Source organism: Cricetulus griseus, chromosome 6 (assembly GCF_003668045.3).
Source record: "Cricetulus griseus strain 17A/GY chromosome 6, alternate assembly CriGri-PICRH-1.0, whole genome shotgun sequence".
NCBI classification, from domain to species: Eukaryota; Metazoa; Chordata; class Mammalia; order Rodentia; family Cricetidae; genus Cricetulus; species Cricetulus griseus.
In genome coordinates, this window is record NC_048599.1 from 23278436 (window position 1) to 23304413 (window position 25978).

General features: G+C 45.5%; 2 protein-coding genes across 9 annotated transcripts in view; one reads left to right on the forward strand and one right to left on the reverse strand.

The window, feature by feature from the left end:
• The first annotated feature begins 10060 nt into the window (after window positions 1–10060).
• On the forward strand, window positions 10061–10593 carry Scand1 (SCAN domain containing 1). The gene has a single exon (XM_035446498.1). The coding sequence runs from the start codon at window positions 10091–10093 to the stop codon at window positions 10517–10519; it is 429 nt and encodes a 142-aa protein (XP_035302389.1). The 5' UTR covers window positions 10061–10090; the 3' UTR covers window positions 10520–10593.
• A 1890-nt stretch (window positions 10594–12483) lies between these two features.
• Window positions 12484–25978, reverse strand: part of Phf20 (PHD finger protein 20) — a 102141-nt gene continuing 88646 nt past the window's right edge. For all 8 annotated transcript variants that reach the window (XM_027421324.2, XM_027421322.2, XM_027421320.2 and 5 more), the window contains 5 exons: window positions 24625–24724; window positions 21906–22101; window positions 19624–20023; window positions 18071–18254; window positions 12484–15158 (listed from right to left, as the gene is read on the reverse strand). In XM_027421324.2, the coding sequence (XP_027277125.1) occupies window positions 15016–15158; window positions 18071–18254; window positions 19624–20023; window positions 21906–22101; window positions 24625–24724 (1023 nt within the window). In that variant the 3' untranslated portion in view covers window positions 12484–15015. The remainder of the gene's footprint in view (window positions 15159–18070; window positions 18255–19623; window positions 20024–21905; window positions 22102–24624; window positions 24725–25978) is intronic.

Genomic DNA, 25978 nt, shown 5'->3' on the forward strand with positions numbered 1-25978 from the left:
GTTTTTTTGAGACAGGATTTCTCTGTGTAGTCCTAGCTGTCCTGGGACTCCTCTGTAGACCAGGGTAGCCTCGAACTCACAGAGACACAACCTGCCTCCTCCTCCCGGGTTCTGGGATTAAAGGCGAACACCACCTGGCAAAACAACTCTTCTTTAAAAGGTTTATTAATGGCAGAGAATTGCAAACATGGCCCAGCCTAAATTAAGAGCCCTGAACCAGTTATCTCCAGCTCATCAGAACATCAAATGAAACATACTTTTTCCCTGCTGCAAGGCTTGAGTGTGCCCAAGACTGGGCTTCCCAAGGAGCCCACAGCTACGGCCCAGGAAGGCATGGCAGCCGGAGCTGTAATGGGTAGCAGCACACATGTGCCCGCTTACCTATACAAACATATGCCCGCATGTGCAAGCGTGCACGTGCACACACACACTGATGAAATTGTCGTCATAGGGGATTTTTAATTAGCTGAAGCTGCTTGTGCTCCATCTGGATCCCAGCTGGTCCCTGGTATGATCTATGTGCAAATTGAATGGACCAGCTTCCCTTTCGGCCTCCATAACAGCCAAACACGTGCTTGCCATAACCTTGCCTTGGTCACTTAGAGGTCAGATGCCTGCCTCGTGACAAGGAACCAATCAGAAGTTAGTTAGTCACTAGAAAGTCAGATGCCTGCCTCGTGACAAGGAACCAATCAGAAGTTAGCTGGTGGCGCTATGCTTTACGACCTTGGGTGTGCTTTACTGACAAGCGCATAGCAATGACGCACAAAGCATAGCAACCACCCTGGGAGGGCCTATGGGCCATATCAACCAGTTGACCAATCAACACAGGGCAAGCCCTCCAAGCCTGGAGGCACACCAATCGTGAGCCTGTGCGTACCCCTAGACACTCCCCTTACGCTGTCCTATAAGATCTCTTGGGAGGCCGTAGGAGCTGTCTTTGCTAGCCATCCACCATGGCGGGTGGGTGAAAAACCCGAGCTAACATGGGGTTAGCTCGTTAAATTATAATAAAGCCTCATGCAGTTTGCATCAAGCTCTTGAATCCGCCTGGTGATTGGGGTGACTGCAGTCGTGGCCTGGGACCCCAGATACCTGAGTTTTCCGGGGGTCTAACAAAATGAAATCATAGGACTAAATGTGTTGAAAACCTGAATGTTTGCCTATAAGTAACACATGCTAAAGATTTCTATTTAAGTCACAATGAAACCCATCATTTTCTATAATTAATATGTACTAGTATATTTTTTCTATTCATGAAAACTAAAAAAAAAAAAATCAAATACTTCACATTAAAGAATACTACCAAACAGGTTTGGTGGGGGGAAATTCTAGCACTTGGGAGGCAAAGACAAGTGGGTCTCTGTGAGTTTGAGGCTGGCCTCGTCTTCAGAGTGATTTCCAGGACGGCTAGGACTACAGAGAGAGAGGCATGCTACTTTGTGGCTTGCTCCACATGGCTTGCTCAACCTGTTTTCTTATAGAACCCAGGAGCACCGGCAGCACCCACTATGGGCTGGGCCCTTCCCGATGAATCATTAATTAAGAATATACACCTACAGGCTTGCTTATAGCCTGCTCTCCTGGAGGCATCTTATTTTTTCATTCTTTTTTGTTTGGGGGGTTTTCTTGGGGGGGGTTGAAACAGGGTTTCTCTGTGTAGCTTTGGAGGTTGTCCTGGAACTCACTCTATAGACCAGGCTGGCCTTGAACTCACAGGGATCCAATTGCTTCTGCTTCCTGAGTGCTGATGTGGACCAACAGGTTAATAATATAAATGAACACAATCCAACCCCCAAATGGAACTCTTGGAAATCTTGAGCACTGCGGGCAAGAATGGATGGACACATTGTACAAATGTATGGTTGATTCTTTTTCTTGTTTGTTTGTTTTTTTGTTTGTTTGGTTTTTGAGACACGGTTTCTCTGTGTATCCCTGGCTGTCCTGGAACTTTCTCTGTAGACCAGGCTGGCCTCAAACTCACGGAAATTCACCTGCCTCTACCTTCTGAGTGCTGAGATTAAAGGCTTGAGCAAACCACCTCCTGGCTAGTATGGTTGATTCTTTTGTTTGTTTGTTTTTTGGGATTTTTGTTTTTTGTTTTTTTCAGACAGGGTTTCTCTGTGTAGCTTCGGAGCCTGGCCTGGAACTAGCTCTTGTAGACCAGGCTGGTCTCGAACTCACAGAGATCTGCCTGCTTCTGCCTCCCAAGTGCTGGGATTAAAGGCGTGAGCCATCAACACCCAGATAGAATGGTTGATTTTTTTTTAATTTGTTTCTCATTTATTAACTATTTTGCTAAGCATTACAGTCGGGGCCTTATGCATACTTTAGTGCATTTGTTACTGGTGAGTTGTGTGCCCAGCAGTGACTTTACTTCTTTTACCATGTGTCCATTGGACAGAATAATGTTTCATTATGAAATTTTTATAAACCTATATCATTTACATTGATTGTGCTTACTCCCCCATCATCCTCACCTGGCTGACTATGTTTGCAAAATTAAGTGTCTTACCAAGCTTAACTTCCTTAGTGAAGTAAACCTATGAATAATGGAAGATTGCCATGGTTAAATAATTTAGGAAAGGAAGTTATCCGCTGGTGTGTGGTTGAGGGCTATTCACATGTACAAGCATTTGAGAGCAATGTGAGCTTGGCACTTTCAGAGCAGAGAAGGAGTTCCTAGGTGCTGATGAGAACTGACCAGAGAGGAGAGGGGCAAGAAGTTCATTTGCAGGAGAAGACAAAAGTGAAACTTCTGTACAGTTCTGTGTGTCAAGTAAGTGTTATGTTTTTATTTAAAAGGAGGAAAAGAGAAAGCTTTAAGATGAGACATGTTGACTAGTTTATTATATGGCCTGGCAGAGTAGGGAGACTAAGAGAGAAGAGGAACAGGCGTAATGGCTGACCCCCATGGTAGGTGGGAGAAGAGCAGAGAAGGAGTGAGCAGAGAGAGAGCAGCGTAAAGAGAAGAAGCAGAGAGAGAGCAGCGTAAAGAAAGGAAGCAGAGAGAGAGTGAAGCAGGAAAGTTGGAGCTTTTAAAGGGAAGACTGTGCATGCACACTGCGGTTCCACGCATGCCCAGTACCCTCAGCAGGCCGTAATGCATGGCAGGTGATGTGGTGATGAACTAGCAAGTTTTCCTGTGCGTGCCCGACTGTTGTCAGGGGGCGGGGTCTGTCTCTTAAGGAGGTAGAGCGGATCAGCGTCAAAGCCTGAGCCTTTCAGTAAGAACTGTTAGAAAATCAATGAAGGTGAGTGGCTAGAGAGCTCAACTGTCTGATTTGCATTTTAATGGCCCAGGAGGCCTCCAGGTATGGTTGACTCTTACAAAGTTAAATACAAAATTACTATTTGACCCAGGAATCTCACCTCTTTTTAATTTTTTTATAAAGTTTTTCTTTAAATAACTCATTATTTTTATTTTATGTACATTGGTACGAATGTGTCAGATCCCCTGGAACTAGAATTACAGACAGTTTTAAACTGCCCTATGGGTGCTGGGATTTAAACCTGGACCCTCTGGCGCTCAGAGCAGTCAATGCTCTTAACTATTGAGCCGTCTCTCTAGCCCTCCACTTCCTTTTAAATATAATTTGTTAGTTCTTATTTTATGTGCATTGATGTTTTGCCTCTGTGTATGTGTCCTGAGGGTGTTAGGTCTTGGAGTTACAGATAGTTGTTAGCTGCCATGGGGGTACTGGGAATTGAACTTGGGGCCTCTGGAAGAACAGCCAGTGCTCTTAACCAGAGATGATTGCGCCATCTCTCCAGCCCCAGAAATCCCACTTCTGGGTACATATTTAAATCAGCTGAAAATGTGAATTCAACCACAAATATCACAGCAATTATATCTACAATAGCCAAAGAGTAGAAACAGTATGTTCATGCCATGTGAGTCAATTATTAAAACAGAACCACTTACTAGGTTTTTTGTTTCTTCCCAGGTCCTCTTCTTTTTCTTTCTTGATACCTTAATCCAAAAAAAAAAAAAAAAATCCAGGAGAATGGAATATTAGCAAATATATACTTCTATATTCATTTATGAGTGTATAAATGGGAAATTGTTATTCAATGGGCTAAGTTCGCTTTAGATGAGAAAAAGAAGAAAGCTTGGGAGATGGATACATGGTAACTATTGCCCTGTATCATGAACAAACTGAATGCCACACACACACACACACACATATATATATATACATCATATATATATATATATATATATATATATATATAATAAAATATAATAAAACAGGAGTTGGAGAGATGGCTTAGCAGTTAAGAGACTGGCTGCTCTTCCACAGGACCTGATTTTAATTCCCAGAACCCATATGGTGATTTTCAGCCATCACTAACTCCAGTTCCAGGGGATCTGATGAGCTCTTCTGGCCTCAGTGCATCGACATACTTGCAGGCAAAATACCCATACTCAACTTTTATTTTTTTTCTGAGACAGGGTGGAACTCTCTGTGTAGATCAAACTGGCCTCAAACTCACAGAGATCCTTCTGCCTGCCTCTGGAGTGTTAGGATTAAAGGTGTTCATCACTACACCTGGCCCCATAAAAATCTGAAAATTAATAATATTTTTTTAAGATTTGAAAATAAACAAAACAAAACACCTAGGAGCTCATCTCAGCTGTGGATGTGTATCAGATGGCCTATCTAAGGACAATTAGGTCCTGAGGGTTCCGATCCTAATGAATGAGTTAATCCTTTGATGGAGTCCGGTCTCACACACAGTACTATTAGATGGTGGAACTGTGGAAGGTGAGGTCTGAGAGGAGGAAGCAGGTCACTGAGGTTGTGTGTATGGTTGGGGGTGTGTGTTGCACTTTGCCCTGGCTTCTTTCTGTTGTCTTATTTTTCTGCTTCCTGGCCATTGAGAAATGAAGAAGCCCACCCCACCCCCACCCTACCTGCCCAAGTACCACAATTCAAAACAAATCTTTCCCTTTAAGTTGTCCTTGATATTTGGTTACAGTGATGCAAAAGCAAAGATACTTCTGAGAGAAAAAGTAGTGATATACAAACAAATGTTTATTTCCAATTCATTCTCTTTGGGTTTAAAGAAGTATGTATCCTTGATTGCCCAGACTCAGAAACCTAGTAGCAAATTGGTATTTGTAATCTAATATGGGAAGAACTTTAGCTCTCAAAGATTATCACATTATTGCAACAGTTTCAATCACAGGTCAGAGGACAGCGGTGAGAACATAGATTGAGGCTTAGTGCCTGCGGCAGAAAGCATAGGGCAGGAACCCCGAGCAGGCTTTGCCCTCCCTGATCACCTATTTCTGTTAGCTAGACTCACCATCACAGCATCGCCACCTGAGGACCAAGCATCTAAAACATGACCCTGTAGGGAGTTTCCATATTCAAACTATAACCAACAAGGCTGCTACCGAGGAACTGTATTAAGGATACATGTTCTCTACTATTCTTTTGTTTGGTTTTCAAGACCACGTTTCTCTGTGTAGCCTCAGCTGTTGTCCAGGAACTCACTCTGTAAACCAGGCTGGCCTGGAACTCAGAGATCCACCTGCCTCTGCCTCCCAAGTGCTTGGATTTTAGGTGTGCACCACCACCACCCAGCACACAATTTTTCTACTGATTTTGCACTTTTTTTTTTTTTAATGGTTTTTCGAGACAGGGTTTCTCTGTGTAACAATCCTGGCTGTCCAGGAACTCACTCTGTAGAGCAGGCTGACCTCAAACTCACTGAGATCAGTTTGCCTCTGACTCCCCAAGTGCTGGGATTAACAGCATGTGCCACCAGGGACTGGTTTAGCTAACTTTCTTATGCAGCCCAGAAGCACCTTGTCCAGGAAATAGCACCACCCATGGTGGGCTAGGCCCTCTTACAGGAAATGGCACCACCCATGGTGTTACAGGAAATGGGACCACCCATGGTGGACTAGACCCTGTGACATGAATTTAAACTATCAAGACAAGTCCCTCACAGATAAGCCCATATACCAACCTGACAGAACACTCAGTGGCTTCTTTTCACATAATTGTAGGCTGTGTTGAGTTGGTAATTAATGCTAACTAGGACACTAATTCAAACACCTGGAAAGCTCTGGAAAAGCCAGAGAATTGTGTTCAAGCTCTCCCTTCACAAGAAAGGAATGGAATCTATGCTTGCTTTTTATGTCATCAATCAATATTTATGTAAGGTTTACTGAGATCCGGGGCATGTGTTGGAAGCTAAGAAATTAATTTTTTAAGATCCCTTCCTGTGCTGGGGAGATGGCTCAGCGGTTAAGAGCACTGACTGTTCTTCCAGAGGTCCTGAGTTCAACTCCCAGCCACCACATGGTGGCTCACAACCATCTGTAATGAGATCTGGTGCCCTCTGCTGGCATGCAGGCACAAGACTGTATACATATTAAATAAATAAAATCTTGGTTTTTTTTTTTTTTTTTTTTTTTTTTTTTTTTTTTTTTTTTTTTTTTTGAGACAGGGTTTCTCTGTGTAGCTTTGGAGCCTATCCTGACACTCGCTCTGGAGACCAGGCTGGCCTTGAACTCAGAGATCTCCCTGCCTCTGCCTCCCGAGTGCTGGGATTAGAGGTGTGTGCCACCAACGCCCGGCAAATAAAATCTTAAAAAAAAAATCTCTTCCTAAGAAAATCTAAATTATAATAAATTATAATAAAAAGGTCTAGGGCTGGAGAGATGGCTCAAAGGTTAAGAGCACTGGCTGCTCTTCCAGAGGTCCTGAGTTCAATTCCCAGCAACCACATGGTGGCTCACAACCACCCATTATGAGATCTGGTGCCTTCTTCTGGTGTGCAGATCTACATGGAAGCAGAATGTTGTACACATAATAAATAAATAAAATATTTTAAAAAATCACTCAGTAAAAATTAAAAATAAAATAAAATAAAATAAAAAGGTCTAATATAATAACAACATTGGGGGCTGGCGAGATGGCTCAGTGGTTAAGAACACTGACTGCTCTTCCAGAGGTCCTGAGTTCAATTCCCAGCAACCACCCGTTATGAGATCTGGTGCCCTGTTCTGGTGTGCCGATATACATGGAACCAGAATGTTGTATACATAATAAATAAATAAAATCTTAAAAAAATAACAACATTGGCATTGCATCCAAAAAATTTCTTCATGGAGTCACTTACTAGGTGTTTGATAGTTCTCCAACTTTCTACCTTATGGGGTATTTGTTATTCTTTTGTTTAAAAAGAAGAAAAGAGAAATGCTGAGACATGAGACATAAGACTATAAGTTTATTATAAGGCCCCGCAGAATGGGGAGACTAAGAAGAGGAACAGGGGTAAATGGCTGACCGCCATGGCCGGTCGCCATAGAGAAAGCACATAGGTGAGAGAGTAGAAAGGAAGCTGGGAGGAAACAGAGTGGGGAAACAGAGAGAGGGAACAGAGAGCATAAGTGGGCAGGGACTTGTCTTTTACAGGGGTCCTCTGCACCTGTGTGCAGACTTAGTTCCCATGGAACCTTGGGCTGACCAGGGTACTGCCTGTTCCACCAGGTAACAGGGGCAAGCCAGCATAATGCCTGAACCTTTCAGTATTGACTTCTCAATCTGCAAAATAGAATTATATATTAAATCCCATAGAACTGAAGTCACAGGTGGTTGTGAGCTGCCCTACCTGGTGCTGAAAATTGAAAGCAGTATGCACTCTTTTTGGAATTTGGGTGTGTACAGGGTTTCACCATGTAGTTCTGACTAGCCTAGAACTCACTGTGTAGACTATGCTAGCTTCAAAATCATAGACCTGCATTAAAGGACTATGCTACAATACCAGCCACAGCATGCACTCTGTTTTCTTTTTCAAGACAGGATTTATCTTTGTAGCCCTGACTATCCTGGAACTTACTCTCGTGAGTACTCTCTTACTCAAGGCTGGCCTTGAACTCAGAAATCTGTCTGCCTCTGCAGATCAAAGGTGTGCACTACCACCACCTGGCCACAGTGTTCACTTTTAACCAGCCATCTCTCTAGCTCCAGGGAACATGCCATATAGGGCTTTTGTCCTTTTCTGCGGTTCAGTTCTTTTTCTGGAAAATGCAGATACAAATCTTATTTGTGAGGAAGCTGTCAAATAGAATATACCATCTGCCAGAAATTACAATTTTGCTGGCATCATCTCTCTGAATTTTCAGAAACATCCACGATTTTATTTCATAGTTAAAAAAACAAAAACAAAAAACCTGTAGTTCAGAGGCTGTAGGCAATGTATCTAATGAAAATGCATGTCTGTGTGCGATGCACTCGTGAGTGTAAAGGTGTGAGAAGGCCAGCGGAGGGCGCATTACTCTATTGCTCTCTTTATTGCCTCCAGATAGAGCCTCAAGTTAAATTTAGAAGTGCATAGGTTTGGTTAGGCTGAAGAACCAGCTCTTGAGATCCACCTGCCTCTGGCCACAACACTAGGGTTATATAGGTGAGTTAAACCATGCCTGTTTTTTGTTTGTTTGTTTACATGGATCATGGGTGCAGGGGAATTCAGGCCCTCATGCTTTTGAAGGAAGCACCCTTACCAACTGAGCCATCTCCCTAGCTCTGAAAACAATTTTTAAAGCCCGTCTTTCCCAGAGCTTTATTCACACCTCCCAACAACTGGTAGGTAGGTATTATTTACTGCTAGGTGTGCTAAAGCAAAGACACCCTGCAAAGAGGATGCCACCAGACAGCCTGACTCCAACACACTAGACAGAGGCTGTTCATTAAAAATAGACCACAAACTGTGTATGTAATTTCAATTTTCATAGCATCTGCACTTCAAAAGTAAAAAGACATAGGTAAAATTTAGTATAATAGTTTATTTGACGCAATATATACAAAATAATATAACATGTTCCAACATGTAATAAACATAAAACCTTTTTTCTACACAGACACGAGTATTCTAAATTATAATACATCTCAATTCGGGGTATTTACATTTCAAAGACTCAGTAAATACATAATGGACACTGACACCGTAATTACAGTTCACTTATTAATCTCAAAATTACAAAGTAGTACCCATAGAACCACCTCTTTCTTGGTTTTCGAAGACAAGCAAAAATAATGACAAAGAACCAACCCTCAAGCATTTGCCTTGTACCAGGAAACATCTTAGGAATCTTGCCCAAGTATTTTGTTATCCTCAAAATAAGGTGAGTGCTTAAGCAGGCGAGAAGGTATGCTTATGTGTACTCGAGTGTCGGCTCACTCTGTAGCCCACGGGTGGCCCCTAAATCTAACATTACCGGCTTGGGAGGCCTGTCTTTTATATTTTTTGTTTTTTCAAGACAGGGTTACTCTATGTAGCCCTAGCTGTCCTGAAACTCTCTCTGTAGCTGGAATCTGCCTCCTGGGAGCTGGAATTAAAGGCGTGCGCCACCACCGCCTGCTGAGCCATCTCTCTTAAAGTAGTCTGCGCCCGGGTGTCGCTGTCCCACCCGAGTCATCCGCCAAGCGCTGGCCAGTCCTCACTCCCTTTTTCCCAGGACTGTAAACGCGCCTCCCTGGTCCAGCGTCTGCCCTAGCAGGCGCAGGTCACCTACAAGACCTTGTTTAGGGTGGCCGCCGTCATTTCCTTCTCGACCTCTTCCCACTTCAACTTGAAATTCACTACCGACTCGGATTCGGACTCGGGTTCGGACTCGGAGTCGGACTCGGACTCGGATTCCAACTCCTGGTCCGTCGCCTCCTGCAGGTCTGCCTTCCTCTCGTGCAGCCCGAAGTCGAAGTCGCCATCGGAACTCCCGGAAAAGCTGAGATCATCGAACCACAAGGCCGTGGCCGGGTAAAACTCCACGTGACTGGTGAGGGGCGCGGCTTCCGGGACGTGGAGCTTGGGTTCGCTCCTGGGGGGGCCCGCGGAGTCGCCCATTTCCGGTCGCCCCAGCGCTTCGCTGTCGGAGGTAAGCTGGGCTCGCCCGTTCGCCCGCTCGCCGCCCGCCCGCTCGCCCGCCCGCTCGCCCTTGCCCTGTCCGGAGTCCGCGCCCCGCGGGGGCAGCGCCGGCTCTGCCCTTCAGCCCGTCTCTTTCCCGGTCTCCGCGCAGACGCAGAGCCAGTCCGGACTTGCGGGACAAAGGGTGACGCCGAGAGCCCTAGTTATGGCGTCGCCGGAGCCCAGCCCGGCCGCCCGGAGCCCCGCGGCGCCGCCGGGGCAGCAGGAGGGAGCCGGAGACGGTGCGGACCCGGAGCCCGCTGCCCTGAGCCCCGCGGCCCCGGAGCTCCCCGGCACGCCCGCACCTTTGGACGCGGCGCTGCAGGCCGAGGCCGCCCCGCGGCCCGGTGCCTCTCGGCCCGGCCCCGAGACGTTTCGCCAGCGCTTCCGGCAGTTCCGCTACCAGGACGCGGCGGGTCCCCGGGAAGCCTTCCGGCAGCTGCGGGAGCTGTCCCGCCAGTGGCTGCGGCCTGACATCCGCACTAAGGAGCAGATCGTGGAGATGCTGGTGCAGGAGCAGCTGCAGGCCATCCTGCCCGAGGCGGCCCGGGCCCGGCGGCTGCGGCGCCGCGCCGATGTGCGCATCACTGGCTGAGCAGCGGAGCCAGGAGCTCCTTGGACTGATACTCTGCCTTACCCTGAGTTAATGAAAGTTAAAATTTGACAGCTCCTGTGGTGTAGTGTGTCTTTCATTCGTCCTTTATTTATTGGGCTTATTTCCGGAGGTCATTCCCCCGCCTTTGCAGTTGATAGAGGATTGTGGTAGCCTGTAAAAGTAAAGGTTTTGTTTGCTATTCCTGGACCACTGGGGATGCGCAGGACTTTGCCTTTAGGCGGGAAATTTCTCCCTTCTGTTGACTACATCTAGGCCATCCCTCTACCACATTGGCAGTTTTTTTGAACTTACCTGAGTATTGTCTTGCAAAAGGCCACGTTAATGACGGTTAGGGTCGGCTAGTGTTCCATATTACCTCCTGCCCTATACTATCTAGTTTCCGAGCTTGAGCAGATAGCAATACATAGTGCTTTGGAAACTGGGGAGTGAAATAAATGACCCGGTTAAATGCTAAGTTAGCTCAGAATCGTGACTCATGCTTTTTTTTTTTTTTTAAAGATTTTATTTACTATGTATACAACATTCTGCTTCCACGTATATCTGCACACCAGAAGAGGGCACCAGATCAAATCACAGATGGTTGTGAGCCACCATGTGGTTGCTGGGAATTGAATTCAGGACCTCTGGAAGAGCAGTCAGTGCTCTTAACCTCTGAGCCATCTCCAGCCCCGTGCGTGGCTCATGCTTTTAACCTCAGCATTTGGGAGGCAGACTTTGCATGTGCAGCTGTTTACCATTTTGTTATGTTTTTCGAGGCAGGGTTTCTCTGTGGCTTTGGAGCCTGGCCTGGAACTAGCTCTTGTAGACCAGGCTGGTCTCGAGCTCACAGAGATCCTCCTGCCTCTGCCTCCGGAGTGCTGGGATTAAAGGCGTGTACTGCCACCCACCGGTTGCAGCAGTTTATCATTAGAGAAATGTTTTGTCTAAAACTGTAATAGGGTTCATGACCTCTAAGGTTAAGAACATCCTGGCCATGACCAGAATGTATACCATGAAGAGGGAAAGAGCAATTCCTTAATATTTCTACCTGCTCCTTTATTAGCCTCTCCGGAATTGTGTCAGCTTCCTGTAGTGAAGCACACTTGTGAGCAAAGCTCCCTTGTCTTTACAATGAATAAACAAAAACCTTTCTCAATCCCTAATGCTCCACTTGCACAATGGTTTTCCATGTGTGTCAAGTAACATTGCTAGAAGTCCTCATTTTAATGTATTCAGTGGGGCTCCTGTTTTTAACAACTTCTCTAACCCTCAACTCTACCAAAGGAAGGAATTTCTGAAGGAATGAAAACCAGTTTTCCTTAAAGTTTCCGATGTGTGTGTGTGTGTGTGTGTGTGTGTGTGTGTGTGTGTGTGTGTGTGTATGTGTGTTGGGGTGGGGGATGATGATGGGATGTAGTTTGGGTCTATAGGAAGCTTGGGTTTGTTCCAGCAGGGCCCCTTCTTGCTTTGTTTCCACCAACCAAAACTAGTAAATCTGCACCTTCCACCACAGTGCATGAGCCAGACTTGGGTAAAAGCTGGTATGATCATCTAGCTTTAGACGATGTGAAAACATTTTATTATTTCATGGAATTTCTTGATAGAGGTTGCATGTGTCTCCCTGTATGAGATTGTCCAGACGAGCAGGCATGCTATAAGAGGTGTTGATTATGTAACACATATTTTAAGAGTAGGTAAAACATTTGACCACGGTAGGATGGCTGCAAGTTTAAAGCCCAACTTGGGGACAGATAACAAGCTCAAGGCCAGCCTGGGCTATCTAAAAAAAAAAAAACAAAACAAAAAAAAAACAAACTTGTTATGGTAGCATAGGATTTAGTCCTAGCACTTGAAGCAGAGGCAGGGGTTTCTGGGAGTTCTAGGCCAGTCAGGGCTATGTACTGATACCTTACCTCCAAACAAAGCAAACAAAAACCACCTTTTATATTTCAGTAACATGTGTCTGACATAGCAACAAGAACCTGTTTTATTTTTTCCAGATACAGAAGTTTGCATGTTTTGCAAATATTGCTTGAGAGCAACACCTATGTACAGTGCCTTCTGTCTAATAGCACGTAAACACAGATACGTAGCCACAGTGCAATGCTGGTTCAGCCAGGATCCACCTTGCATACTTCAATGACTGATCACACCAGAACTGCTGTGTCAAGGTGACCTTCCATTGGTGGATAGTTTTTCCTAACAGAACTCAGGTAGTGCACGTCTTTCTAAATGGTATCAGCATTGTTTGCAAATGACAGATTCCAGTGCTCCAACTTAGGGGTTAATTCACTGTGACACAGAAACTGGAAGTGGAGCCCCTCAACATGGCTTTAAGTTAGGGAAGAACTGAGGTTATCAGAACATGAGTCTGCTTTGCTTCCCTATGAACAGAAGTCACAATGGAACCAGATTACTTCCTTCACAAAACCTAAATGATAAACCCAGCAATGACCATATGGCAAAATTAGGATCATTCAGTTTCTGCTTTCAACTTTGAAGAAGACACAAAACAGACTGCCTTCCAAGTTACAGCTTCCCCAGATACTCAAGGGTAGTTACATAAAAGAACAAACCTTAATTTAAAAACCTTTATTACATTTGTCTATTATGTGTATGTGTGTCAGAGGATAACTTTAAGGTTTCAATTCTCTACTATGTGGGTCCTGGGGATTGAACTCGGGTAGCAGGCTTGGTGGCAAGCACCTTTACCAACTGAGCCATCTCTCTGGCCCCCAATATCTAATATAACAATCATCATACCTCACACAGTTGTAGCTATAGATAATTCTCTTGGTTCTTCCCCTTTCAGACAATCATCATCCAGTTCTCAAGATGCAACTATTAATAAATTATCCAAAACACCGATGTCACACAGACTCCTGGAGCATTTCTTCCCACAACAGAAACATGTTAACAGTGGGAAGCAGCCTTTAATAAGGGACTGTGTTGGCTTCATTATGCGTCACACACTCCCCAAGCTATGCCAGGTCAATTCATGCTTGCCCTGCCTGCAGCTCAATTTATAGCAGATGGTGAACATATCATTGGACAGGGCATTCATTCCCTGAAACTTCTCTGTACACAAGTCTCAATTCACAGCCACAATGACCTGTTACGCCTGAAGCTGAACAGTTCCTGAGGCAGCTGGAGATGCTGCTATTCTAGCTACTGACATTGGCTCCTTGATGTTTACATAGTAAATATTTGCTGCCTAAAGCATTACAGATTCCAAAACTCATGATGAACCTGGGGGTGTTGATGGATAAAGGTACTTTGATATTTGCCTTTAGTGATGCAAAAACTGGTTAAATCAAGTCCTCAAAGCATGGAACCTTTTAAACTTTGCCTAGTAAGGTAAAACAAAACAATATAGCAATTACACATGGAACCAGAACCTACAAAATAACACAAATATTTTCTCTGAACGTACAAACAGGTTGTACCTGGACCTTAAGCAGCATAATCACCTTGATCTCACAAGTAATACAAACAGGAAATTGAAAGTGTTAAAGTGCATCAGCAGCTCTGAAAATGCCAGCTACCACACTAGCCTCCAAAGAGGAGGAGAGTGGCACACAGAATCTCAAGTTGCTGACGACAATATAAAATAAGGTAATTCCCACATTCTTTGTAACAAATCTTTACAGTAATAGTTCAAAATCTTGGGAAACTTTTTTAAACTTTAAACAGAAGTGGGAAGTTGTTGGAATTAATACATGTGTAGAAAATGCTGTCCGTTGGGTTCCAGACCCTGCCTGCTTCCTTCTGGGACTCCTTGTAGATTCGAATCGCAGCAAGATTCTAGTTCTCCTTCGGCAGTTTCGGCTTGGCTGCCAAAGCCATGGCCCAGCCTACTGTGGGCTGAAAAACAGCATAAAACCTTGTCCCCCGTACCGTGAAATCATGCAAGAGACGTGGCAAGAAAATGAAGTCTTGAGGAGGCAGTGCCGTCAAGGCCGTGCTTCTCCTTCCCAAACTGCATGGCACAGTCAAGTCCCAATATTCCAGTGAAGCTGAAAGATGAAAACAAACAGTGCCTGCTGCCATACACCACACCAGGCAGAGAAACCAGAGGGGTTGGTATATGCCTCAACCTGACCCAAAAGTCAATTCAATAAACTGCAATTTGAATTTACAACTGTTTCCAACTAGATTTTTTTTTTTTTTTTTTTTTTTGGCTCTCATTCCATTTATCACCAGTGGCACGATTCCAAGTGAAGATGTGCAAAGACTCGCTTCGTTCAACGATGTGCACAGAAGAGGGTTCTAAGACTATGCGCTGCCTTCGTAGTTGGCTTCCAGATCAAGAGTGCCCCGTCCTCCAGCAGCCAAAATGGTCTCTTTGTCCCAGTGTCCATCACACTCCTGGCCAAATCCCTGAAGTCAGTCAGTGTCACGTGCATTCAGCATGCTAAGTTTATTTATTTAAATATTCGAAGCTCCCCCTGGCGGTCATGCCAGGACTGTGCTCCAATTGTCCTGGGCGCCCAATCTCATGTCGAGCAGCAGAGGGCAATCTGCTGCACCTTGCCTAGGTCAGTCAGCAGCTGCTTGATGCAATGCTTGAGCTGTGGAAGCCTGGCCAGTGGCTCTGGGGGCTCCAGTTCCCCAGTGTAGTCCAGCCAGCTCTCCAGTACTGCAGGTAGAAGAGAGAGAAGACCCTTGAGTGCTTAGAACTTGACTTACAAAAACCTACAAGGCCACAAGGCCACAAGGCCATTTCAACCCAGGCTGCCCCAATATTAGCGCCCCACAAAGCATTGCTCCAGGGCACAAAGCTCTAATGTTAGGGTTTGCATGGTAAGCATAGGCTTGTGTGGTGGATGGTTGGACCCTAGCTGGTGATGCTATTTGGAGAGAAAGTAGGTCACTAGGGGTATGCCTTTGACAATTATGCCTGCATCCCTTCCTCTATCATCCCTGTCTGCCAAGACATAGCCAGATGCCTCCACGACAGGCTCTCACTGCCAGGACTAGACCAAGTAGCTTTGGACTGGACTCTCTGAAATGATAAGCTACTCAATGTGCTTTTGTCAGGTATTTGGTTACATCGATGCCTCCCCACAGTGCAGGCCTGAAGCCCTAATTAGTGATAGAAGGAATGATCTATATCTATGTTCCCCAATGCAGTGACCACCAGTCAAATCAGATACAGCTGCTGAGCTCTTACAGTAGGGTGAGTGAAACTAAGGAGTGCACCTGAATTGTATTCACTTTTTTTCATGTTTTCTCTGTGTGGCTATCCTAGAACTCAACTCATTCTGTAGCCCAAGCTGACCTCAAACTCAAAGAGATTCACATGCTTCTGTCTCCTGTGTGCTGGGATTAAAGGTGAGAGCCAGAGCCCAGCTGCATTCACTTTTAATTATGTTAACTAGCCACACAATGCTAGCGGCTGTTGTGCCAGAGCAGAGTCCAGAAGGTTCTGAAGACTACTCTGAGTTATCTGTCTTTTTAAAGCTTTCCCATGTAAACAGGGCAGGCTGTCCTGCCAGAAAAACGAAGCATCTACAGGGACTTTTTTTTTTTTTAAATCACTGTCAATTCTGACTTGCTTCATGTTAATACTTGATATGTAGTTATCAGCACAAAATACACTTATTCTCTCTCTTTAAGAAATTAGTGTAGTGGGGCAGTAGTGGTGTACACCTTTAATCCCAGCACTCAGGATGCAGAGACAAGCCTAGCCCACACAGAGAGACCCTGACTCAACAATTTATCTGGTCAGGTGATAGTGGCACACAACTTTAATCCCTGCACTTAGGAGGTTGAGGTAGGTGGAACTCTGAATTTGAGGCCAGCCTCGGCTACAGAGCCAGTTCCAGGACAGGTAGGGATACACACTGAGATCCTACCCACCCCCCAAAAAAGTTGTTTTGTTTGTTTGTGTTTTAAAAGCACAAGATAGTTTCCTAGGCTGGTGAAATGGCTCAGCAGATAACAAGCTTCACGAAAGCTTAAGAACCAGTTTGGATAATCAGAATTTACATAAAGTCAGATGTGGCAGCACAAATGAAATCAAAAGAATCTACAGAGAAATGAGAGGCAGAAACAAGAGGGACAAGGGACTCCCCTGAAGCTTGTAGGCCAGCAAGCCTGGCTCATGTGGTGAGCAAGAGACCCTGCCTCAAAGTGGACAATGAGGACTGACACCCAAGGCTGTCTTCTGACCTCCACAACCATGCTGTGGTATAAAGCTGTGCCCATACAACCAACACACATACATGCGAATTTGAAAAAAACTCTTTTTAAAGATTTATTTCTATTTTATGCTCTGGTGTTCTGCCTGCACATATGTCTGCGTGATGGTGCCAGATCCCCTGGAACTGGACTTACAGACAGTTGTGAACTTCCATGTGAGTGCTGGTTATTGAACCCAGGTCCCTCTTAACCACTGAGCCAGTTCTGGCCAGCCTTGAAAGAAAAAAAAAAAAAAAACAACAACAAAAAAACTTTTTTTTTTTTTTTTGGTTTTTCGAGACAGGGTTTCCCTGTGGCTTTGGAGGCTGTCCTAGAACTAGCTCTTGTAGACCAGGCTGGTCTTGAACTCACAGAGATCCGCCTGCCTCTGCCTCCCGAGTGCTGGGATTAAAGGCGTGCGCCACCACCACCCGGCAGAAAAAAAAAAATCTTAATTCCCCACAGACTCAATAAAAATATGCTCAGATGTTTCCAACAAGCCAACTCCAGTTGTTCTTCTATGCATATGCCTTACTTTATCTTTGTGGGGCTGAGATGGAACCCAGCGCTCTCCTGCTAAGCATAGACTCTGCCACCAAGCTACTTACTCTTAGTCCTGCATAGTCCCCACTGCAGAAGAGATTGGAAAAGTAAAGCAAGACCCCTAATAGCACCACTTTATAAGTGGATAATAAAATATTAAAAGTTAGACTTGTTGGTTGGGCAGTGGTGGCATACGCCTTTAATCCCAGCAGGTGGCAGAGGCAGATGAATCTCAGTGAGTTCAAGACCAGCCTGGTCTACAGAGCAAGTTCCAGGACAATGGGTGGTCCCATTTCTAGTAAGAGGGCCTAGCCTCCATGGGTAGTGCCATCTCCTGGACAGGTGATTCTGGGCTGCATAAGAAAGTTAGCTAGGGCTGGAGAGATGGCTCAGAGGTTAAGAGCACTGCCTGCTCTTCCAGAGGTCCTGAGTTCGATTCCCAGCAACTACATGGTGGCTCACAACCTTCTGTAATGAGATCTGGTACCCTCTTCTGGCTTGCATATGTACATGTAGACAGAAAACTGTGCACATAATAAGTAAATCTTTAAGAAAGAAAGAAAGAAAGAAAGAAAGGAAGGAAGGAAGGAAGGAAGGAAGGAAGGAAGGAAGGAAGGAAGGAAGTTAGCTAAACTGGGACATGGTGGCACACACCTTTAATCCAAACACTTGGTAGGCGGAGGCAGAGGCAGAGGCAGAGACAGAGGCAAGTGGATCTCTGTGAGTTCCAGGCCAGCCTGGTTTACAGAGCGAGTCCCTAGACAGCTTCAGAAGGTAACACAGGGGAAGGGAAAGACAAGAGTGATGCCAAGAAAGGAATCCTACCATCCAGCTCCTTCTCAATGGAGTCCATCCGATGCGTCACTTCATCCTGAAGAGACTCCACATGCGTCAGCAGGTTAAACTGCCACTGGTGCTGAGAACTCACCAGCCCTTCTCCGCCTCTGTCCAGCAGCTTCCGAGCAGGGGCTTCTTCCGGCAGGACCTTCTTCGAAACGTATTCCTTCACCTGGGCAAGCAATGTTTAAATCACTGAGCAGACACATCCAGCTCTTTCTCCAAGTGGCCAGCATTTACAATCCTGGGAAAAAGCACTACTTGCCAGAGTGCCCTCTACTCCCATCCACTACCACCAATGCCACTGCCTCAGGACTGTACCCATGGGCTCAGAAGGTCCTGCAGATGCTTCCTCTGGCTGCCTCAGTGCCCCAGCCTGAAGCAGGCCTCTCAGAACTCTGGGGGCTGCCCAGAGCAGGCCTAGTGTAGAAGAAGGTTAGGGTATTATAGACATGTTTAGTGAGTCCTGCCTGGTTTTTGGTGAATATGTGGCCCTGATGAGTTACTGCCCCTATGGGCAACATGGCTGTAGTCTTCTGCAGTTTCATGAAGGTAAAATATGGTGCCAGAATACAGTCAGCTCACTGTGATGAGGATAAGAAGTCCAGATTTCACAAGTGTTTCCTTTAGAAGTCTGCCTTTTACTATACAATTGGGATCTCAACCTTTTATTCATTTGGAATGGTAACAATTTAAGGTAACATTTAGGGTTTTCTGTGTACAAAGCAATGTCCTGAAAGCTTCCATGGGTCTGATGAGGAAAGCCACAACCAAAGTGGCTAAACCTAGGCTTGGAAATGATCTGCCACAAAAGAATTGCTTGGACATTGGCAAGACATAGGCTAAAGGTACAATGCCACTCTGGAAGCATGGGGGGTGGGCTGCTCCCTCCCTCCTGGCAATACTCAGCAGTGTATCTATCCATACTGCTGATGCCGATCCCTAGGCTAACGTCTGGGAAAGTAGGAATGACCTGGGCAAAGCTCTGAAAGCACACAAGACCTCACTCACAGAAGACAGGCACGGGGAGACTCACGAAGAATTAAAGGGGGGGGGGGCACTGGCATGACACAGGGGCTCAGAAAAGAGTGACTTAAAAATAACAAAGACTGAGCCTGGCGTTACAATATGCATAACAATGTGCTTGACTGTGCTCATGTTAATAATTAGTACCCTAGAGCAATTACAATGTAAATGATACTAAAGAAAAAACTATTTTGTCTTCATTCTATTTTTTCCAAGTTTAAATCAACTTCTCTGCTTGATACCGCCTCTGTCTGTCCTTGGCCCCCTAATTATGCCATTTTGTGGGATTTCCTGGAACTCATGACCTTTGGCTCAAATGTATTTGAGCCAAATACTTTGTATTTAGCCTTACTTTGTATTTAGGAGAAAAAAAAACACCATTAAACAAACAAAAACCAGAAACCCTTCTGATGCGCAAACTTAAAGAGTTCTATTAAGAAGCACCTTCCACAGAACGGTTAGCCCAGAAGGAGGACTCAGCCACTAAGTAGAGTAAGAGGAGGCAAGCCACGTACCTTTGGGGAGCTAGGTTTGGTATCACTGTCCCCTCTGCTCCTGTCTTGGTCGAGAGGCCAGCCTAGGCGAGGGGAGAGGGGGTCATCACCATTCTCACAGAGGGGGTTGACTGTATCATCGAGGGCAGATCCTCTGGTCTCTACTACCAGCTTCTGCTCCACAGCTGGGTAGTAGGTGCGGGGCTTCTGGTAACAGTGCTCACTGGTGATATAGGACTCCTCCACAGACCGGGGCAGCGGCAAGGGCTTCTCCACTGCCCCATTCAAAGTTCTATAGCTTGGGGACTCCTCTTTGCTCCTGGTGTCTGTGATGTGGATGTGTCTGGGATGCACTCTCCCCTCTGCAGACTGCTGTTTCCAGGGCTGGCACCACAGTTGCAGATCAGGGTGCTCCCTGCTTCTGTGGGGATGGCAAACACAAACAGTTTGGAGGGCAGCTAGGACCATCACAAAACTCTCTCCCATGAGGGAGAACAGCCTCTACCCACATGCCACACTGAGGTGTAGATCTCCTCTCTCTCTCTCTCTCCCCCTCTCTGGTTTTTCAAGACAGGGTTCTCTGTGTAACAGCCTTGGCTGTCCTAGAACTCACCCTGTAGACCAGGCTGGCCTAGAACCCATAGAGATCTGCCTGCTTCTGCCTCTTGAGTGCTGGGATTAAAGGTGTGTGCCACCACAGCCCGGCCCACCTTTCATTTCTTAAGCACCCAGAACTTCTATTATAACTTTTGATTACTAAAGGAAGAAAGAGGAAGAGGAAGACGACAGTAAAGGTGGGTCTAGAGCACAGCAAATACAAAGGGGAAGACAGTCCTCCAGGGCCTGCACGGAAACAAGAGGCCACCAAAAGCCAAAACCCAGCTCCGTAAGACCTACAACTTTTCTGTATGCGCAAAACCTTGACAGGGACTGGTGCCTGAGCAACCACTCCCTGAGCAAGATCTAACAATGACTCTCCTAGCAGACTTTTAAAAACTTTATTTTTCCCAGCACTCAGAAGGCAGAGGCAATCATATCTCTGAGAGTTCGAGACCAGCCAGGTCTACATATCTAGTTCCAAGACAACCAGGACTAAATAGAGAGATCCTGTCACAAAAAAAGAAAAAAAAACTGGGGGGCGGCGGCGGCGGGGGGGGGGGGGGGAATAAAAAGGTGTAGATGGTAAATTTTAAATTTACATTATCTGTATTTTATCACAATTTTAAAACCCCTCAAAGCGGTATACCCAAAGACAGCACAAAACAAACTATAAGTGTGTAGCCATGCCGCAGTGGCCCACACCTGTGACACTAGCTCTCAACTGGCCGAGACAGGAGGAACACTGGGAGTCTGATGCCAGTGTGGACTACACAGTGAATTCTAGGCCAGCCTGGGTTTGGAGCACGCCTTTAATCCCAGCACTCGGGAGATAGAGGCAGGCGGATCTCTGTGAGTTCGAAGCCAGCCTGGTCTACAGAGTGCTAGGATAGGCTCCAAAGCTACACAGAGAAACCCTGTCTCAGCAAAAAAAAAAAAAAAAAAAAGAACCCCCCCCCCAATGCCCGATAAACTGAATTTTGATCCCTGGGACCCACTTGAAATAAATAAAAAAACGAAAAACTTAAAATGCATACACCTGTGGTGATACCTTGTTTATACTCTAACAAATAAGGCTTGCCTGAAGATCAAGGGCAGAACTAGCCATTAGCTAACTATACAGGTCTGGAGGTCTGTACAGACAGACAGGAAGTGAGATAGCTGGGGGACAGAGTAATATAGGCGTGAGGAGACAGGAACTCAGCCTCTTTTCAATCTGAGGATTTCGTAGAGGTAAGAGCTCTAAGTGGCTGGCTGCTCTGCTTCTCTGATCTTTTAGCCTTTACCCCCTAATATCTGACTCCAGGCTTTTATTATTAAGACCTATTAGAATTTGTGTTACAGCATGTTCTGGTTACAGTGTGGATTACATGGGTTATGCATTTATCAAATTCAAATAAGATCTTAAAAGAAGTGAACTTAATTACATGTAAAATATTCCTCCATAAAGCCAATTGTTGTACAAAGGATTGCGTGCTTACTACATAACTGATGGGGGAGGAGAGCAGAGCGAGGGCACTGGTAATCACACTGAGACCCACACACACGCCAGGCAGGCAAACACTCTACCCGGGCCACATGCTCAGCACAGCAACAGAATTGTTGGTACAGATCTAAACTTATCGGTCTCAGGGCTGACTTGGAGGCTTCCCACTTTCTCACAGCGTGACTGAGCTGAGAGTCAGCGCTGCAGGCGCTGCACTTACTGCAAGATGCTCATCTTGAGCTGCAAGCCGTGAAGCACCTCGATCACCCTCTGCACATCCCCGAGGAGCTGGTGAGTGGCCACAATCTTCTTGGCATTCTGATGGGAGTAGTTCTCTTCCAGAAATGCCAGGCCATGCATATGTCCCCGGCTCAACCACTCCTTGTCATACCAGTACTTGAAGCCAGGCCTCTGACCTAAAGTGGTGACATTAAAAGAGGATCAAACATGGTCCGAGGGAAAGCCAGTGTGCCCCATCACTGGTCCAGTCCTCATGAATTTCCATAACAGACTGTCACTGTTCATTTTGTTCACGTTTACTTGGTACCCTCTCTATGCTTGGCCTCTACTAGGTGTTGCAGATAAGGAAGGAGTAAGGCATGGTCCCTTCCACCGGCCACAGGGGCAATGAGAGAACAATTCTGATTTATTTTTCTCCCTCCTTCCTTATCTTCCTTCTCTCTTTGCCTCCTCCCCTCTCTTTTTCTAGACAGGGTCTCATGTGGCTCAGACTATCTTCAAATTAACTATATAGCTTAGACTGGCTTTAAATTCCTGTTCCTCTTGTTTCCACTTGGAGTGTTCTGGTGCTGTAGAATATTATTTTAACTCTGTAAAGATGTGTTACATTTTTTTATGCTGTAGAATGTTACTTTATTTGTGTTAAGGTGTGTTACTTTTGTTTATGCTACATTTGTAAATTTGTTTATGCTACATTTTATGTAAAGATGTGTTATCATTTGTTTCACCTGACTGGGCTAAAAAGCTTAATGGCCAATAACTAGGCAAGAAAAGGATAGGCAGGGCTGGTAGGGAGCAAGAATAAGTAGGAGAAATTTAGGCTTGAGGAGGAATGCAAGGAGGAGGGGACAAGGGAAACAGCCAGGAGCCAGGCAGTCCCAGCCAGCCAGTCAGGAGAAGCAGTGAAAGTAAGTTATACAAAAAGAAAGAAAAGGAAACAAAGAAAAGTAAAAAGTCCTGAGGCAAAAGGTAAATAGAGACAAATAGGTTAATTTAAGTTAAAAGAGCTAGCCAGAAGCCTGCCTAAACTAGGCTAATCATTCAAAACTAGTAAGAGATCTCCATGTCATGATTTGGGAGCTGGTTGGTGGTCCAAAAAAGAAAACAAAACTAAACAAAAAAACAAAAGCCTAGTTGGGTGGTGATGGTGCACATCTTTAATCCCATCACTAGGGAGGCAGAGACAAGTGGATCTTTGTGAGTTCAAGGCCAGCCTGGTCTACAGAGCAAATTCCAGAGAAACCCTATCTCAAAAAGAAAAAAAAAAGGGGGGGGGGCAGGAGCAAAAGGCTGGTATAGAGATGCAAAAAGCTGGGATAGAGATGCAAACCCCATGGTCAGCTGGATTTTTCTCTTACATGTTAGTCATATTCTTCCCTCCTCCACTTGGAACCTTTCACAACTTTCGACGGCTCACAGAAGGAAATCCAAATTCCTAACTAACTACTAAAGCCAAAGAACTGTACCTTTCTGCTCTCCTCATTCTACCCTATGGTTTTTCTGAGTTTTAGGAACACACACACAAAATCCTTATCTTGGCCTGACCTTTCTGCTAGTGCACCTCTGTCTGAAGTGCCATTCACCTAGGCCTCTCCAGGACTGTGCTCCCCATCTCCCCTTTTTACCACCATCCAGCATCAAAAGAGCCTCTCGGGGACCCCTGTTACTCCCTCATCACTGCCTCTCCTAGCTTCAGCTGTACACACAGTCTTATGTTTTCTGTTCCAATCCTATTAAGTCATAAGAAATGGAACCATCTTATTGATGGCTGCAGTCCCAGAGCCTGGCAAAGTGCTCAAATGGACTTATCCAGTGAATGGAAGGCTCCAAGCCCCTTTCCAAAAGTGCCACCTGGCCCTAACTAGACAGGTGGCAGGGCTCCTTGCCTTCTCTGGACCCCTGCTTCCCATCTGTTACATCACAGATGACGCAGACAGCTCCAGGGGCCCTGCTCATTACATTAGAAAGGACATAAAACAGTACTTCCTGCTCCAAAAGCTCAGGAGACAGCACTTTGCAAGGAGATTCATTCACTCTTCAGTCAATATAAAAACTCTTAAACAAACAGGGCATGGTGGAAGGGACAGCCAAGTGTCATGGACAACCCCTGTTAGCCAGGAAACTAACTGATCCTGCTAAGGAATTGAGCAAGACACTGGCCAGAGTGCTGACAAGTGTATACAACATCCCTTGGCTCTTCCTCCCCAGAGCATGTCTCCCCTCCCAGGGGCAGTGATGCAGTGTGGGCAGGTATACCCTCCAGCATCCTGAAATGCCAAGAACAGAGTTACACGCCGACCCTCACATTTCTCAAGGAAAGTGCTTCAGTGCTGAAACTGGAACAAAAAACCAGCAAGGCCCTGAGCAAGAATGATGGGCTAATTCATGGAGCATTCAACACTGTGGATAGATAGTCCCAGCCAGACCTGCAGATGCTCTAGACTGCTATACCACGTTGTGCTTAGCATTTACAATATCATGTCTTTTTTCAGTACATTTCAAGAAATGTTCTAGACCAAGGTCAAGCCTTCTGCTAGGTAAGCACCTACATACACACTCCCTCACTATTGGGTTGAGGAGAGCTGACCACCTAGCCATCAGCAAAGAAGTTCATTAAGAGCACAGACAGGGTGTCTCACAAGCTGCTGTGCTATGAGGAGGTTACATACTGCTCACACCCCAGCTTCAGAGATCTCTACCTGGAGGGTCTTGGCAGACATAACAGGTATATTTTTCGGGCACATTTTCTTCCAGTAATCCCATGCAGATCCCGTGCTGCCAGCACTGGCATTCTTCACACTGTGAAGATTAAAGAAGCAACAAAACTTAGAATGCAGAAAGCCCCCAGAAGCATGGCCCATTTACTGAGAGTGAGGGTAAGAGGAAAGGGAGGGAGCATTCAGTACCGACTTCTACCCACCACTAACCACATGGAGGTTTAGTTAAAAAAGTTCTTAGTTCTTTAGTCCTAAGAGCTATATCTGAAGTGCCCACATGAGGCTACCAGCTCTGGTACAGGCCACACACACAAAGAACATTTAGATTGTGAGGTGTAGTGTAGCATGAGGCCAGCCTCAATTATATAGTGAGACCAAAGCCAGCCTGGGATACTTTAGAATCTGTCGCAAAACCAAAATGTAGATTAACTAAATAGTACCGACTGAAGACTGACTGCTGCCACTAGCACCTCTCAGCTTCTACTGCCAATCAACTGTGAAGCCACAGTCCTCATTTCACATCAAAATAAACTGCAAAAGGATAAAGCATGCATAAGTTTTTTTTTTTTCCTTTTTCTTTTTTTCTTCTTCTTTCAAGACAGGGCTTCTCTGTGTAGCCCTGGCTGTCCTGGAACTCGATTTGTAGACCAGACTGGCCTCAAACTCACAGAGATCCACCAGCCTCTGCCTCCCTAGTACTGGGATTAAAAATGTGTGCCACCACAGCCCAGCTAAAACAGGCATAAGGTTCTTAAAAAATGAAATATGCAAAGTTCTAGCTGAAGTTCTAGAAGAAACCACAAACTATACTTAGGAAGCAGAGACACACGGTAGCATGTGACTATAATCTCAGAATTTTATCTAAGTATTTAGAAGCAGAGACAGAATACAGCAAGGTTGAGGATAAATGGTCAGAGTGAGACTGTGGGTAGTTTTACCAGCTTGAATCTAGAATCACCTGTGAAGAGTTTCTCCACAAGGGATTGTCTAGATCAGGTTAGTTTCTGGGTCTGTTTATTTCGGGTTCTCTTGGGTAGGTTGAGTGGAAGACCTTCTCACCATAGGTGGCACCATTCCCTACGCAGGGGATGTTAACCTTTGTAAGAACAGAGAAAGGAAGCCCAGCACAGCATGCAGGCAGAGGTGTTAATTAGTTCCACGCTTCTGACTGCTGATGCAGGATGATGGGCTGGCTTTATGTTCCTGCCACCATGTCATACTGTATCCTATCTACCCCTCTAGAACTATGAGCTAAAGTAATTTCCCCCATAGGTTGCTTTTGTCAGAATATTTTATCATAACAAAAGAAAATAACTAAGACAAAGACTCCACATAA